The sequence below is a fragment of the Mustelus asterias genome, chromosome 14, assembly GCF_964213995.1.
Source record: "Mustelus asterias chromosome 14, sMusAst1.hap1.1, whole genome shotgun sequence".
NCBI lineage: Eukaryota > Metazoa > Chordata > Chondrichthyes > Carcharhiniformes > Triakidae > Mustelus > Mustelus asterias.
In genome coordinates, this window is record NC_135814.1 from 26,417,505 (window position 1) to 26,435,230 (window position 17,726).

Genomic DNA, 17,726 nt, shown 5'->3' on the forward strand with positions numbered 1-17,726 from the left:
GTTGGATCTATGTCACATTATCAGTAACCCCCACAGCTTGCCTCCTGGACTTGCACAATTTCACACGCTGTACTGTCTGGAGACAATACACATCTCTTTAACCTGTGTTGAATGCTCCCTCCACCCACATTGTCTGTACATTTAAGACCTGGCTGGCTGTAGAGATTTGCATTCTAATCAGTATTCTGTAATTTGATTTCTGTGTCTGTGCCCTGTTTGAGAACAGAGACCACTCCATCTGACAAAGGAGCATTGCTCCGAAAGCTTATGGTATTTGCTACCAAATAAACCTGTTGGACTTTAACCTGGTGTTGTGAGACTTCTTACTCTGCTTCTTTAGGCCAGACTTAAAGGTTTGGATGGTTCATTGAGCTAATCCATTGGATGCTGGGTGGTAAGGCACTTGATATCATTGAGGCTGGGGAAGTTCTGAAACTCAGCACTTGTCAAGGCTGTTCCATTATCAGAGATTATGACTTCAGGTATTCCATGGGTCGAAAAACATTGGGTTAATTTGTCAACTGTCATGTGCAATGTCAAAGACTTCAGCTCAAAATCTTCATTCTGCTTTGAATGCGCATCGACAAGGAGCAAAACAATTGTGCCCATTAATGTACCAACATAATCAATATGATCTCATACCCATGGCCAGCCAGGGTGCCGTGGGGCTACCCTTGTTGTGGTTGGCACTGTTCACAGTGCTCAACAACACTCTCAAAGATGGCATCAATGCCAGACCACCAGACATAGCTGCTAGTGAGCATCTTCATCTTAGATATACCCGGATGGGCACTGCGCAATTTGGCTAGGAGAAACGCTCTTCCTGGTACAGGGACGATTATTCTTGCTCCACAAACTATGATGCCAACTTGGCAACTCAACTCATATTTTTGTATAAAATATAGTTTAATTTCTTCAGAAACTGGCTCATTAAACCCAACCCATTAGTATCCTTTGCTTCACTTTGGACAGCAGTGGATCCCGACTGGTCCAGCACTGGATCTGTTTCACCGAGTCTGGCAATGTGTCCAAGAAATTCAATGCAATGACAATCTCCTGTGGTACTAGGGGAGGTGCAAACACTAAGGTTGCAAAGGTAGGCAACTAAGTGCATCCGCATTCACTGTGTGTGTTCCAGGCCAGTGCTGGAAGGTACATTCATAGACAGAGGGGATTACCACCCAGTGCTGAATTATTGCCGTTGCGATTGGCAGAATATCCCTGTCTTCTTTAAAAAAACCTAAATGCAGTTTGTGATCAGAAACAATAGTAAAGTGCATACTGTACAAATACTGGAGGAATTGCTTGACACCAAAAACTATTGATAATTCTTTTTTCTCATCTTGTGAGTAACCATTTTCAGCTTCTGAGAGAATTCTTGAGACACACCCCATCAGCCTTTCAGATTCGTCATCCACCCCATGGGACAACACCAATGCCAGATGGAGAGGCATCACAGGTTAACACCAATTTCTTAGGTGGGTCAAAATGCTCGAACAAGTTTGAAGAATACAACAATTGCTTTATTATGATAAAATCTTCTTTCTGAGGCATCTTCCAAAACCAACGCTGGTGCTTCATTAGCAGCATATGCAAGGTGGCTAAAACGTCGACAAATTTAGCAAAAAATGCCCTCGTAATTCGCCATTCCAAAACATTACGTAAGCTCAGGAGTGATTCTGGGGGCCGGTGCCTTCTTCATGACTTTGTCTTCCATGGGGTGTAATTGTTCATCCACACAGTACTACCTCAGTGGCTTCAAACGTATATTTCTTCTGGAGGTGAGTTGCAGCTTCTTGAAATCTCTTTAGCACCTCCTCTATGACAAGACAGAGTACAGGAATGAGATAGAGAATCTGGTGAACTGGTGCGACAACAATAATCTCTCCCTCAATGTCAACAAAACGAAGGAGATTGTCATCAACTTCAGGAAGTGTAAAGGAGAACATGCCCCTGTCTACATCAATGGGGACAAAGTAGAAAGGATCGACAGCTTCAGGTTTTTAGGTGTCTAGATCACCAACAACCTGTCCTGGTTCCCCCATGCCAACACTACAGTTAAGAAAGCCCACCAACGCCTCTACTTTCTCAGAAGACTAAGGAAATTTGGCATGTCAGCTACGACTCTCACCAGCTTTTACAGATGCACCACAGAAAACATTCTTTCTGGTTGTATCTGAGCTTGGTATGGCTCCTGCTCTGCCCAAGACCGCAAGGAGCTGCAAAAGGTCATGAATGTAGCCCAATCCATCACGCAAACCAGCCTCCCATCCATTCACGCTGTCTACACTTGCCGCTGCCTCGGCAAAGCAGCCAGCATAATTAAGGACCCCACGCACCCCAGACATTCTCTCTTCCACCTTCTTCCTTCGGGAAAAATATACAAAAGTCTGAGGTCACGTACCAACCGACTCGAGAACAGCTTCTTTCCTGGGCCGTCAGACTTTTGAATGGACTTACCTTGCACTAAGTTGATCTTTCTCTACATCCTAGCTATGACTGTAACACTACATTCTGCACTTTCTCGTTTCCTTCTCTATGAACGCTGTGTTTTGTCTGTATAATGCACAAGAAACAATACTTTTCACTGTATGTTAATACAGGTGACAATAATAAATCAAATCAAATCAAATCTAAGTTAGCTAGGTGCTCAGCTTCTGTCGATCCAGTCATAAGATCATCAAGGTGTGCTATAACTTGTGACAGCCCTTGCAGCAAACTATCCTTTGTCCTCTGGGAAATAGCACATGCTAGCAACATACCAAAATGCAGATGCATATACTGCAAGAAACCTTTGTGTGCGTTTATCGTGACGTAACTTTGAGAATAATCGTTTAATTCAAGTTATTGGTAGCATGGTTCATATTCAGCTTTGCATAAGATTGACCTGTGGCCAGCTTTGCATATAGATCTTCAATCTTTGCGATTAGATATTTATCCAACTTGGGCAGCCTGGTTAACTGTTAACTTGTAGACCTCACAAATGCAGACGATCTTGTCTGGCTTCTTCACGGGGACTACAGGTGCTGCCCATTCCATGAACTGATCTGGCTAGATAAGGCCCAGTTCTTCCAAATTCTGTAATTCAGTATCCACCTTTTCTCGTAAGGCAAGTGGTACTGGTCTTCCCCTAAAAATCGAGGGGTTGCCTCTGAATTCACATATATCTTCACCTGTAGACCCTTTAACTTGCCTAACTCATCACTGAAGACGTCCTCATATTTCATCATCAGCTTGAGCAGTCCTCCTTTCCACACTTGGAAAATCTTGGTCCAAACTAAATTAATTCCTTTAAGCCAATCGTGGCCCAGAAGACTTTGTCCACTACTATTACTAGGAGCTGGCAGACTGTTGCCCATAGCTTACCCATTATTTTCATGGTTTCTCCTGAGCAAGTCTTCAACTTTGCTGCAGTACTTTTTAAATTCAATGGCTGGACTCCTTCTCTCAAGTACTGAAATGTATGTTGAGCTATCACAGTCACAGGTGTCCACTTTCATCTTAAGAGCTTTTCCATTCACCAGGAGTATTACAATAATGGGGCTATCTTGCCTGCTTTCACTTTAAACAGGGAGTGAACATCGAAATTGTTGGCGGTAGCTTCTTCCATATTTTATACTTGTAATGCTCTATTTAATCGGCTACTGAATAGACTTGACTTGCTTTGTAAATCAGTTCCCAAGTGTAGAGAACAAGAAGGTATTTCATGGAGGTTAACATTTCCATGAGGAATTTTATGACCTCCTGCTGTGGAATTTTCTACAAAAGCTCTGAGGAAACGTGGCTCAGCAAAACCATTCTTACCTTTTGAGTTAAATCTTGATGGGTTCATATCTCACTTGAACACAAATTATGGCGCAACACTCCAGTGAAGTGCTGGAAGAGAACATTTTAATTTAAATGGAGAGAGACTGCAGAAATCTGTGGTCCAGAGGGATCTGGGTGCCTTGGTGTATGAACTGCAAACAGGTTAGCTTGCAACTGGGCGGCACTGCTGCCTCACAGTGCCAGGGACCCAGGTTCTATTCCAGCCTTGGGTGACTGTCCGTGTGGAGTTCGCATGTTCTATCGTGACTGTATGGGTTTCTCCAGGTGCTCTGGTTTCTTCCCACAGTCCAAAGATGTGTAGGTTAGAGGGTTTAATGAGGTAAATGTGCAGATTTACTGCCTCCTTTTGCACTGTAGGGATTCTATGATTCAAGTACAGCAAATGATTTGGACGACAATGGGAATGTTGGCCATTATTGCAAGTGGAGTGAATATAAAAGTCAGGATAATCTTGTTAAAATTATACAGGGCATTGGTAAGACCACATCTATAGTACTGTGTACAGTTTTGACCTCCTTATTGAAGGAGGGATATACTTGCATTGGAAGTTCATTCAGCTAATTTCTGGGGTTGTCTTATGAGGAAAGCTTGAACAGTTTAGGCCTATACTTATTGGCGGTTAGAAGAGGTGATTTTATTGAAACAAATTACATTCTGAGGGATTTGACAAGGTGAATGCTGAGAGGATGTTTCCTCTTCTGAGAGAATCTAGAACTTGTGATGCGCAGTTTAAAATAATGAGTCTCCCACTTAAAATAGAGATAAGAAGGAATTTTTCAGTCTGCAAAATTCTCTTTGCCTGAGAGCGGAGGATGCTGGATTATTGAATATATTGAAGGTCGAGATAGATAGGCCTGGATAGACAGGGCCTGGATAGACAGGCCTATTTAGACAGGCCTTGATAGACAGGCCTGGATAGACAGGGCCTGGATGGACAGGGCCTGGAAAGATAGGCCTGGATGGACAGGCCTGGAGAAAACACAGTCAGAAGTTTAACAACACCAGGAAGTCAACACTTCTGACTGTGTTTACCCCAGTCCAACACCGACATCTCCACATCAGGCCTGGAGAGACAGGCCTGGATTGGCTGAATTTTGATCTACAAAGGAGTCAGGGTTTATTGGGGAGGGGCTGAGAGGAAAGTGGAACTTTGGCCACAATTATATCAACCAGGATTTTAGTGGATGGCAGGGCAGATTTGAGGGACTGAATGTCTTACTGAATGTCTCCTACTGTCACAAAAATGTATTCATTTGATATCTCATCGGCTGGCTTTACATATTAAACATTATTATTATTAAACTTTCACTTCATGGAGTGTCCTTAAAAACCCAACCAAGGAAAATATCTATCCTGGGGCTGTTGATTTTTCTTCCTTTCAGACCAAATGGGTTCAATCTGGGAAGAATGGACTATCCAAAGTTAATTTCCTGGGCATTCAAAATTCATACCCTGGGGTATAACACATTGTGGTGAACCATCGTTGGTTCCCACTAGATAGTACTGAGCCAGGGTCTGGCCAGTACTACAAGTATGTATATATGTTGCTGTTGGGGTTAGGGATGGGTTGTTCTACTTGTTGCTGTTGGGGTTAGGGTTGGGCTGTTACACCTTGTATTATAGTTATTGTGGTACATCCCAGTCGGGCTCCGCCTCCTGGGAGAGGTATAAAGGTCTCTGCTCTGTCTGGGACCCCTCAGTCTGGGATCGTGTATATAATTAGTAGCTGGCTTGTTACAGCAAATAAAAGCCTTTATTTCCTGAGCATCAAGCCTCGTGTGTGATAACGCGCATCAATTTTATTTGCTGTAAATAAACTCTCGTCGAAGAAAAAAAAGAGTATGGAGCAGATACTGAAGCCTGAACGCCTTACACTAGATCCATAAGACCATAAGACATAGGAGCAGAAGTAAGGCCATTCGGCCCATCGAGTCTACTCCACCATTCAATCATGGTTGATTTCAACTCCATTTACCCGCTCTCTCCCCATAGCCCTTAATTCCTTGAGAAATCAAGAATTTATCAATTTCTGTCTTGAAGACGCTCAACGTCTCGGCCTCCACAGCCCTCTGTGGCAATGAATTCCACAGACCTACCACTCTCTGGCTGAAGAAATTTCTCCTCATCTCTGTTCTAAAGTGACTCCCTTTTATTCTAAGGCTGTGCCCCCGCGTCCTAGTCTCCCCTGCTAATGGAAACAACTTCCCTACGTCCATCCTATCTAAGCCGTTCATTATCTTGTAAGTCTCTATCAGATCTCCCCTCAACCTCCTAAACTCCAATGAATATAATCCCACGATCCTCAGACGTTCATCGTAAGTCAGGCCTACCATTCCTGGGATCATCCGTGTGAATCTCCGCTGGACCCGCTCCAGTGCCAGTATGTCCTTCCTGAGGTGTGGGGCCCAAAATTGCTCACAGTACTCCAAATGGGGCCTAACCAGTGCTTTATAAAGCCTCAGAAGTACATCCCTGCTTTTGTATTCCAAGCCTCTTGAGATCCACGTGCGGTGGGCGCCTCTAACACCTTCGACCACTGGTTGAAATGTTTTGAGGACTACCTGGCAGCCTCCGCAGCGGTCACCACAGATGATGACACACTCCGGGTCCTCCATGCGAGGGTAAGCGATACCGTCTACCTCGCGATCCGTGCGGCCACCGACTACACAAAGGCCCTCGAGCTTCTTAAGAAGCGTTATATTAAACCGCCCAACGAAATACACGCTCGTTACCTCTTAGCCACTCGACGACGGCAGTCTGGCAAAACGATGGAGGAATACGCGAACGAGCTCCTACAGCTAGCCAGGGGCTGTAACTGCAAAGCAGTGTCAGCAGAGCACAATATGAACGACCTCGCTCAAGATGCGTTTGTGGCGGGAGTCGGATCATCGTACATCCGACTCAAACTACTGGAGAAAGGTAACCTTGACCTCACCCAGGCAATAGAATGAGCGGAGATGCTGGAGTCGGCCTCCAAAAGCCTAGTATTGTATCCTGAAGACCACGTGGAGACAACATGGCAGGAGCAGTCGCCAATCCCTCCTCGTCCCTCGGGTTCGAAATGCTGCGTAATGGCGTGCTCACACTCGGGCCAGACGACGGCAGCAGCTCCGGGCGGCCCGCGGTGTTACTTCTGTGGGGGAGCGAAGCATACTCGGCAACGGTGTCCTGCTAAAGCTGTGTTGTGCTCCGCCTGCGGTAAGAAGGGGCACTATTCGAAAGTGTGCCGATCTAAATCTGCTTCTCGGAACAGCAGTGCGGCCTGCGATTCCTCAGAGCCTGGTTCTTCGTCGTCGACATCGTCGAGGGTTTCGTCCACGTGCGAGGCCAGGACGACGCCATTACGGTCGATGGAGTCGGAGATGTGTGGCCACCAGGAGTCGCTGAGTTTGGCGCCATCACCCACGTCCGACCTATGGGAGCGGCCATGTTGGTCGGCACCGACCGCGAACGACCAGCAGGGGTCATCCTGGCGCTCATGAACCAACGGTGGCGTCGATCATCCTGGACCAGGCCAAGCCTCATAGACTTGACAAGTCTATGATGGACATTCAGGTAAACGACCACTTGATTTATTGTCTGTTTGACAGCGAGAGCACTGAGAGTTTTATCCACCCAGACGCTGTGAAGCGGTGTGGACTCCGGATTCAAAGTGTCAAACAGACAATTTCTATGGCATCAAGGTCCTGGTCTGTCACCGTGCTAGGGAGTTGCGTGGTAACTTTAACGGTGCAAGGCACAGTTTATGAGCGTATCAAGCTCCTGGTGTTGCCGCACCTTTGCACGCCAATACTTCTCAGACTAAACTTCATGGTCCACCTGAGGAGTGTAACCCTACAGTACGGTGGGCCACTCCCTTCGCTTTCAGTGGGAGAACAGCAGCCTCCAAATTGCCAAACGCCTGTAGCCTCTCGACGCTGAAGATCACCACACCCTCCCTGTTCCAGAATCTTGTGCCAGGCTGCAAGCCCATTGCGACTAAGAGTAGGCGTTACAGCGCTGAGGATTGGATCTTCATTCGATCTGAAGTTCAGCGGCTCCTCAAGGAAAGGATCATACAACCTAGCGCTAGTCCGTGGAGAGCGCAGGTCGTGGTGGTCAAGAGTGGGAACAAACCCTGGATGGTCATTGACTATAGTCAGACCATTAATAGATACACGCAGCTGGATGCGTATCCCCTCCCGCGCATATCTGACATGGTCAATCAGATTGCGCAGTACCGGGTGTTCTCCACCATAGACCTCAAGTCTGCCTACCACCAACTCCCCATTCGCCCAGAGGACCGACAATACACGGCTTTTGAGGCGGATGGTCACTTGTATCACTTTCTCAACGTTCCCTTTGGTGTCACCAATGGGGTCTCAGTCTTCCAGCGTGCTATGGACCGAATGGTGGACCAGAACGGGCTGCGGGCTACCTTCCCGAACCTGGATAACGTCACCATCTGCGGCCATGACCAGCAGGACCACGACACAAATCTCCTGAATTTCCTACGCACTGCATCTCGCCTGAACCTGACCTACAACAGGGAGAAGTGTGTGTTTCGTACGCGCCGTTTAGCCATCCTCGGATACGTGGTGGAAAACGGGGTCATTGGCCCTGATCCAGACCGTATGCGCCCCCTCTCTGAACTTCCCCTGCCCACTAGTGCAAAAGCACTGAGAAGATGCTTAGGCTTCTTCTCTTATTATGCACAGTGGGTTCCCAATTACGCGGACAAAGCCCGTCCGCTCATTAAGTCCACTTCTTTTCCCCTAACACCAGAGGCCCGATTGGCCTTTGATAAATTAAAAGCCAACATCGCGAAAGCTACGATGCATGCTGTTGATGAGTCCATCCCCTTTCAGGTGGAGAGCGATGCATCTGATTTCGCCCTGGCCGCCACACTTAACCAGGCGGGCAGGCACCCTCCAAGGCCCCAAAATTCGGCATTCAGCGGTGGAAAAGGAGGCCCAGGCCATTGTGGAGGCCGTCAGGCACTGGCGCCATTACTTGGCGGGAAAACGGTTCACCCTGATCACGGACCAGCGGTCCGTGGCGTTCATGTTTAATAACACGCTGAGGGGCAAGATCAAGAACGACAAGATCTTGCGGTGGAGAATTGAACTCTCCACCTATAACTATTACATCATGTATCGTCCAGGGAAACTCAATGAGCCCTCGGATGCCCTCTCGCATGGAACATGCGGCAGTATACAGGAGGACCGTTTGCAGGCTCTCCATAATGACCTATGCCATCCTGGGGTCACTCGGCTCTACCACTTTATAAAAACCCGCAATCTGCCCTACTCGGTGGAGGACTTCAGGTCCATAACAAGAAGCTGTCGGGTATGCGCGGAATGCAAACCGCACTTTTACCGACCTGACCGGGCACAATTAGTCAAGGCCACTCGTCCCTTCGAGAGACTGAGTGTCGATTTTAAGGGCCCCCTTCCCTCAACAGATCGGAATGTGTACTTCCTCAACATCATTGACGAGTACTCCAGATTCCCTTTTGTTATTCCCTGCTCTGATACATCCGCTGCCACGGTTATCAAGGCATTCCGTGATCTTTTTACCCTGTTCGGGTACCCCAGCTACATTCACAGCGACAGGGGCTCGTCGTTCATGAGCGATGACTTGAGGCAATACCTGCTCTCATACGGGATTGCCTCTAGTAGAACCACGAGCTACAACCCGAGGGGTAACGGAGAGGTGGAACGTGAGAATGCTACAGTCTGGAAGGCTGTCTTACTGGCGTTGAAATCAAAAAGCCTTCCAGTCTCCCGTTGGCAAGAGGTGCTCCCTGATGCGCTCCATTCCATACGCTCACTCCTGTGTACGGCAACCAACGCTACTCCCCATGAGAGGATATTTTCATTCCCTCGGAAGTCTTCCTCTGGGACCTCATTACCGTCTTGGTTGACGTACTCAGGACCTGTCCTCCTGCGGCGACATGTAAGGGCCCGCAAGTCCGACCCGTTGGTCGAACAGGTCCATCTCCTCCACGCCAACCCTCAGTATGCCCATGTGGCATACCGTGACGGGCGAGAGGACACGGTCTCGATCCGAGACCTGGCGCCAGCAGGGGACGTGGAAACCCCTGTCGCTCCCATACCCCCTGTTACAAACCCCATAACTCTTGTTTCCCCTCCGGACACGGCGCGGGCAGCATCGGGACCATTACTTAACCCTTTTACTCCCGTGTACAGCTTGCCTGAGTCCAGAGGATGGTCGCCACTTCAGGGCGTGTCGGAACTCCATGGATTACCATCACCTCAGGGTCAACCGGCCCGTGAGTCTGTGGAGGAACAGTTGGACATCGCCTTGGGGAGAACGCCACTGCAAGTGCCTACTCCGGTGTCATCGCCGGTATTGAGGAGGTCACAACGACGGTGCAGTCCCCCTGACCGTCTGAACTTATAGACTAATGACACTTTATTCTGTTTTTTTGTAGCCCGCCGGCCTTTGTCTTCAAAGGAGGGGTGAATGTGGTGAACCATTGTTGGTTTCCACTAGATAGTACTGAGCCAGGGTCTGGCCAGTACTACAAGTACGTATATATGTTGCTGTTGGGGTTAGGGATGGGTTGTTCTACTTGTTGCTGTTGGGGTTAGGGTTGGGCTGTTACACCTTGTATTATAGTTATTGTGGTACATCCCAGTCGGGCTCCGCCTCCTGGGAGAGGTATAAAGGTCCCTGCTCTGTCTGGGACCCCTCAGTCTGGGATCGTGTATGTAATTAGTAGCTGCCTTGTTACAGCAAATAAAAGCCTTTATTTCCTGAGCATCAAGCCTCGTGTGTGATAACGCGCATCACACATAAAGGCTAAAGAGAAGTGCTGGACATGAGCCAACCCACAAGGGTTTCCAGTCTTCACCTTTGAAGATCTCTCCTTGGAATTCTCTCCAAAAGTCAGTCCAGATCGGATGGCTTCAACAATGGCCTACCTCACAGAGTTTCAATCTAGCTTTCAGAGATTCTGTTCCCTGGGCTCTTGAGTACAGTAAGAAGTTTAACAACACCAGGTTAAAGTCCAACAGGTTTATTTGGTAGCAAAAGCCACACAAGCTTTCGGAGCTCTAAGCCCCTTCTTCAGGTGAGTGGGAATTCTGTTCACTAACAGAGCATATAAAGACACAGACTCAATTTACATGAATAATGGTTGGAATGCGAATACTTACAACTAATCAAGTCTTTAAGAAACAAAACAATGTGAGTGGAGAGAGCATCAAGACAGGCTAAAAAGATGTGTATTGTCTCCAGACAAGACAGCCAGTGAAACTCTGCAGGTCCACGCAACTGTGGGAGTTACAAATAGTGTGACATGAACCCAATATCCCGGTTGAGGCCGTCCTCGTGTGTGCGGAACTTGGCTATCAGTTTCTGCTCAGCGACTCTGCGCTGTCGTGTGTCGCGAAGGCCACCTTGGAGAACGCTTACCCGAATATCAGAGGCTGAATGCCCGTGACCGCTAAAGTGCTCCCCAACAGGAAGAGAACAGTCTTGCCTGGTGATTGTCGAGCGGTGTTCATTCATCCGTTGTCGCAGCGTCTGCATAGTTTCCCCAATGTACCATGCCTCGGGACATCCTTTCTTGCAGCGTATCAGGTAGACAACGTTGGCCGAATTGCAAGAGTATGTACCGTGTACCTGGTGGATGGTGTTCTCACGTGAGATGATGGCATCTGTGTCGATGATCCGGCACGTCTTGCAGAGGTTGGTGTGGCAGGGTTGTGTGGTGTCATGGTCACTGTTCTCCTGAAGGCTGGGTAGTTTGCTGCGGACAATGGTCTGTTTGAGGTTGTGCGGTTTTTTGAAGGCAAGAAGTGGGGGTGTGGGGATGGCCTTGGCAAGATGTTCGTCTTCATCAATGAAATGTTGAAGGCTCCGGAGGAGATGCCGTAGCTTCTCCGCTCCGGGGAAGTACTGGACAACGAAGGGTACTCTGTCCACTGTGTCCCGTGTTTGCCTTCTGAGGAGGTCGGTGCGGTTTTTCGCTGTGGCGCGTTGGAACTGTTGATCAATGAGTCGAGCGCCATATCCTGTTCTTATGAGGGCATCTTTCAGCGTCTGGAGGTATCTGTTGCGATCCTCCTCATCCGATCAGATTCTGTGTATACGGAGGGCTTGTCCGCCGGATCATCGACACAGATGCCATCATCTCACGTGAGAACACCATCCACCAGGTACACGGTACATACTCTTGCAATTCGGCCAACGTTGTCTACCTGATACGCTGCAAGAAAGGATGTCCCGAGGCATGGTACATTGGGGAAACTATGCAGACGCTGCGACAACGGATGAATGAACACCGCTCGACAATCACCAGGCAAGACTGTTCTCTTCCTGTTGGGGAGCACTTTAGCGGTCATGGGCATTCGGCCTCTGATATTCGGGTAAGCGTTCTCCAAGGCGGCCTTCGCGACACACGACAGCGCAGAGTCGCTGAGCAGAAACTGATAGCCAAGTTCCGCACACACGAGGACGGCCTCAACCGGGATATTGGGTTCATGTCACACTATTTGTAACTCCCACAGTTGCGTGGACCTGCAGAGTTTCACTGGCTGTCTTGTCTGGAGACAATACACATCTTTTTAGCCTGTCTTGATGCTCTCTCCACTCACATTGTTTTGTTTCTTAAAGACTTGATTAGTTGTAAGTATTCGCATTCCAACCATTATTCATGTAAATTGAGTCTGTGTCTTTATATGCTCTGTTAGTGAACAGAATTCCCACTCACCTGAAGAAGGGGCTTAGAGCTCCGAAAGCTTGTGTGGCTTTTGCTACCAAATAAACCTGTTGGACTTTAACCTGGTGTTGTTAAACTTCTTACTGTGTTTACCCCAGTCCAACGCCGGCATCTCCACTTCTTGAGTACACTCAAACATCAATTTACAAGCATGATTTCAGCCCTTTGGCTGTGCCAAGCAAGAACAGTGCTGCTCCAAAAGATGCCCCAACACTGTGCAGCACAGCGTCACCGAACTTCAGCTGCCTTCCAGGATCTTCAGGGTTTCTCTTCAACCTTCTTCAATATCCCGACTTGGGCAGCATCAACAAAGGTCTACCTCACCATCTTGTTTCCCGAAATTCCATTCCCCTGGATTCCTGAGTATTCATTCAAGCACTAAATTACCAGCACAACATCAGACTTTCAGCCATGCTGATCAGAATGCTGATGTTTCAAAGGGTATCTTTGCACCAATTACCAGGGCGTCTCCTGAGCATTGTTGACTTAAATTCTGTTCACCGCAAGCCTTTTTTAACTTGGAACCTGTTTCTCTGATCCTTTCGTTTTTTAACTTAACTGGGACTTGTTTCTCTCGCCTTTCTTTGTCCTTTACCGGGGACTTTCTTTTTGGTATCTCACCCTATCTCCCTTCTTTGGGACCTGTCGCTGTCCCCGTCCTTTGTTCCCTGTCTGATACACTTGCTGGTTATGGTGCTCCACACCTCGGCACCTGGCCAGTGTTTTTCACACGCTGCTTTCCTCTTTACTCACTTGCCCTGGGCCTGAAGAATGTAAAGATGCCGAACCGCACACGTGTATCCCACTCTCAGCCTATGCATGCACGGGAAGTCTGGAAACTTTGGACTTGGAGCTCCTGACCTCTGAACTCAACACTAAGGTAAGTTTTGGTTTCGTAACACTGCATTCACTGGGACCAAAGGGAAAAACATTATCCCTCCCAATTTCCCTGCCAAGTCACAAATTATCCTGCCTGGCTCATATGTAACCATTCGATCCTCATCGCTAGGTTGGTATTCTGGATTTCCCTAATCACTGTCATTGTAGACACTCCATCATTAGAAGGACTGCAGCAATTCCGAGCAACTAATAATGGGCAATAAATGTAGCCTTGCCAGTACTAATCATCTCCCAAGTTCAACATTAAACAAAGTATATGTAAAAGTCCATCATTATATTGCATTAATCATACTGGAGGAAATACAATTTGAAAGGTGAAGCATTTTTGGTTCGCTACAAGCAATCATATGCTCATCATGATTATGGTCGCTGAACATAAGCAAATTAAGTAACTCTGTTTCAGTCCAGAGTCTCATACTTCTGGTATCAACCTACCTGCATTGTTCTTATACAATATAAATCATAAATCAAGCTAAGTCTATTGGTACTTACTGTTATCCATCACAAATCTGGTTTTTATGTCTTGGCTCCACCAGCCGAGTAATCTGGAAGTTAAATTGTTTAGGGATATTACTCAGAGTGCTTGTCAACATTTAACCAACATCATTGAAACAAAACAAATTATCTGGTTAATATCTCACTGCTGATTGTGGTGTCTGCCTATATGGAAATTGTGATGTGGAATATATTTCCTATATGGAAATTTGCCATTGATTTCCATTCACTATAATGGTTATCATGGCCAGGATTCTCCCAGCTGCTCGAACAGTGCAGTGGACAAGGAAACACCAGTAGGGACAAGTAGGAGGCTGGAGCCCTCTCCCCCCCCAGCCCTCAACCCCGGAGAACCGGAAAACTGCGACCTCCTGCAGGCTCCAAGCACTCCCTCCCCTCCCCACTTCTACAGTCGCCCCACACTCCTAAAAATAAACTCTCTCAGCCTCACAATCACTAACACTGCTCTTTTAAATTCACTTGCAACTCTAGAGATCCTCTGATCTCTGAAGGAAGAGCCTGAACTGGCAGTGAGCCAGTGGGGCCTGATACACGGATTCACCCGCGACCGCGACCCCAGGGACATCATTCACTTACCGGCCTTCGACCCGTCCAGGCCGGAGCTTGGTCTGGATACCTACCAACCGACGAAGCCAAAACAGCAACTCGACCATGCAAACCCATCTACCGACACAGGAACTGCAAGCAAGACAACAAATCCTCCATCCGCACACCGACCAGAGTGAAGAACCTCATTGGACACAACCATACTCTTAACGCCGCAAACCACTCTCACCGTCTCCCGGGCTTGAAAAGAAGCAGACACTCCAGGAAGCATGGAAAACGTGCAGGCCTGCAGGTGAGAGCGAAACAATGCGGTCCCAAGGCCCCTCTCTCCAGCTTACCCCCTGCAAATGTCCAGTCTCTGGAAAACAAGCTAGACGAACTTAGAGCCAGACTCACTTTCCCAAGAGAACTGAGGGACTGCTGTGTACTCTGTTTCACGGAGACGTGGTTCACTCCTGCTTCACCGGACAGTGCCCTGCAACCAAAGGGCTTCTCAATCCATCAAATGGGCCATACTGCGGCCTCAGGCAAGGCTAGGGGAGGTGGGGGTCTACTTCCTAATCAATACCTCGTGGTGCCTAGACGTAGCAACACTGGCAACTTTCTGCTCCCCAGACCTAGAATACCTGACGCTAAAATGCTGCCCCTACTACCCCTACAGGAGTTCACCTCCGTTACCCTGATGACAGTTTACATCCCACCCCATGCAGACGTGAAGATCGCGCTGGACGAAATATACACCACTACGAATAGCCTTGAGACGAAACATCCCGAGGTCTTGTTCATCGTGGCCGGGGACTTCAACCAGACCAAGCTCAAGAGCATACTACCAAGTTACCACCAATAAGTTTCCTGCTCCACCAGAGGCCCAAACATCCTGGACCGCTGCTACACAAATATCAAACATGCCTACCGCTCTATTGCCCGCCCACACTTTGGCAAATCAGACCATAAGGCTGTGCTCCAGCTCCCGGCTTACAAGCAAAAACTGAAGCGGGAGAATCCATCAAAGAAAGTCGTGCAATGTTGATCTGAGGAATCGGATGATCTCCTACGGGGCTGCTTGGAGTCAGTGGACTGGTCAGTATTTAAAAACTCTGCGACCAGCCTGAACGAGTACGCCACTACAGTAACTGACTTCATTACACTAAGTGTGTAAAAGACTGTGTGCCAAAGAAGCAAATCCATGGATGAACAGGGATATCCACTGCTTGCTGAAGTCCAGATCTGAAGCGTTCAAGTCAAGCGACACTGATCTATACAAAAAAGCCAGATACGATCTAAGGAGATCCATCAAAGATGCCAAAAGACAATCCTGGACCAAGCTAGAGTGATGTGGAGATGCCGGCTTTTGTTACCACATAAACCTGTTGGACTTTAACCTGGTGTTGTTAAACTTCTTCTCAAGCTAGAGTCCCAGACTAGCCACACCAACCCCCGCCGACTATGGCAAAGCCTGCAAGACATAACAGGCTAGAAGATGAAGGCATGTAAAATCGCCGGCTCCAACGCACCCCTCCCTGATGAGCTGAATGCATTCTACACCTCTTTTGAGCGAGAGGTCATTGAGAGCATGCCCTCCACCCTGGAGGCCCTGGATGAACCTGTATCTGGAGTCGCATTGCAGATGCCAGAGCAGCTTTCTTGAAGGTCAAACCACGTTAAGCAACTGGCCCGGATGGAGTACCCGGACGTGCACTCAGATCCTGCGCAGATCAGCTGCGGTGGTATTCACAGACATCTTCAACCTCTCTTTACATCAATTTGAGGTCCCTATCTGCTTCAAGAAGACGACCATCATCCCGGTACCAAAGAAAAACCAAGCAGCGTGCCTTAATGACTATCAGCCGGTGGCTCTGACATCCATCATTATGAAGTGCTTCGAAAGGTTAGTCATAGCACGAATCAATTCCAGCCTCCCAGACTACCTGGATCCACTACAGGTTGCCTATCGCTGCAACAGGTCCACAGCAGACGCCATTTCCCTGGCCCTGCACTCAACCCTGGAACACCGAGATAACAAGGACACCTATGTCAGACTCCTCTTTATTGACTACAGCTTAGCCTTCAACATTATTATTCCCACAAAACTCATCTCCAAACTCCATGGCTTGGGGCTCGGCACCTCCCTCTGCGACTGGATCCTGAACTTCCTAACTCACAGACCACAATCAGTAAGGACAGGCAACAACACCTCCTCCATGATCACCCTCAACACTGGTGCCCCACAAGGCTGTGTTCTCAGCCCGCTACTATACCCCTTATACACCTGTGACTGTGCGGCCAAATTCCTCTCCAATTCAATTTACAAGTTTGCTGTCGGCACCACAGTGGGTCAGATCTCAAACAATGACGAGACAGAGTACAGGAATGAGATAGAGAATCTGGTGAACTGGTGCGACAACAATAACCTCTCCCTTAATGTCAACAAAACGAAGGAGATTGTCATCGACCTCAGGAAGCGTAAAGGAGAACATGCCCCTGACTTCAAAAACAGGGATAAAGTAGAAAGAATGGAGAGCTTCAGGTTTTTAGGTTTTTGGGAACCGAGGCCATTGAGGCCCCCCCCCTCCCCCCCAAGAGGTCAGGGGTAAGGAAGTACCGCTTGGACAGTGCCAGATCACCAACAACCTGTCCTGGTTCCCCCATGTCGACACGACAGTTAAGAAAGCCCACCGACGCCTCTACTTTCTCAGAAGATTAAGGAAATTTGGCATGTCAGTTACGACTCTCACCAACTTTTACAGATGCACCATAGAAAGCATCCTTTCTGGTTGCTTCACAGCTTGGTATGGCTCCTGCTCTGCCCAAGACTGCAAGGAACTACAAAAGGTCATGAATGTAGCCCAACCATCACGCAAACCGGCCTCCCATCCATTCACGCTGTCTACACTTCCCGCTGCCTCGGCAAAGAAGCCAGCATAATTAAGAGCCCCGTGCACCCTGGACATTCTCTCTTCACCTTCTTCCTTCGAGAAAAAGATACAAAAGTCTGAGGTCATGTACCAACCGACTCAAGAACAGTTCTTCCCCGCTGCTGTCAGACTTTTGAATGGACTTACCTTGCATTAAGTTGATCTTTCTCTCCACCCTAGGTATGACTGTAACACTGCATTCTGCACTCTCTCGTTTCCTTCTCTATGAACGGTATGTTTTGTCTCTGTAGCGCGCAAGAAACAATACTCTTCACTGTATACTAATACAT

General features: G+C 48.0%; 1 protein-coding gene across 3 annotated transcripts in view; it reads right to left on the reverse strand.

Moving 5' to 3' along the window:
• Window positions 1–17,726, reverse strand: part of kynu (kynureninase) — a 188,793-nt gene that overhangs the window by 19,610 nt on the left and 151,457 nt on the right. For all 3 annotated transcript variants that reach the window (XM_078228015.1, XM_078228017.1, XM_078228016.1), the window contains exon 11: window positions 13,952–14,004. In XM_078228015.1, coding sequence (XP_078084141.1) covers window positions 13,952–14,004 — 53 coding nt within the window. The remainder of the gene's footprint in view (window positions 1–13,951; window positions 14,005–17,726) is intronic.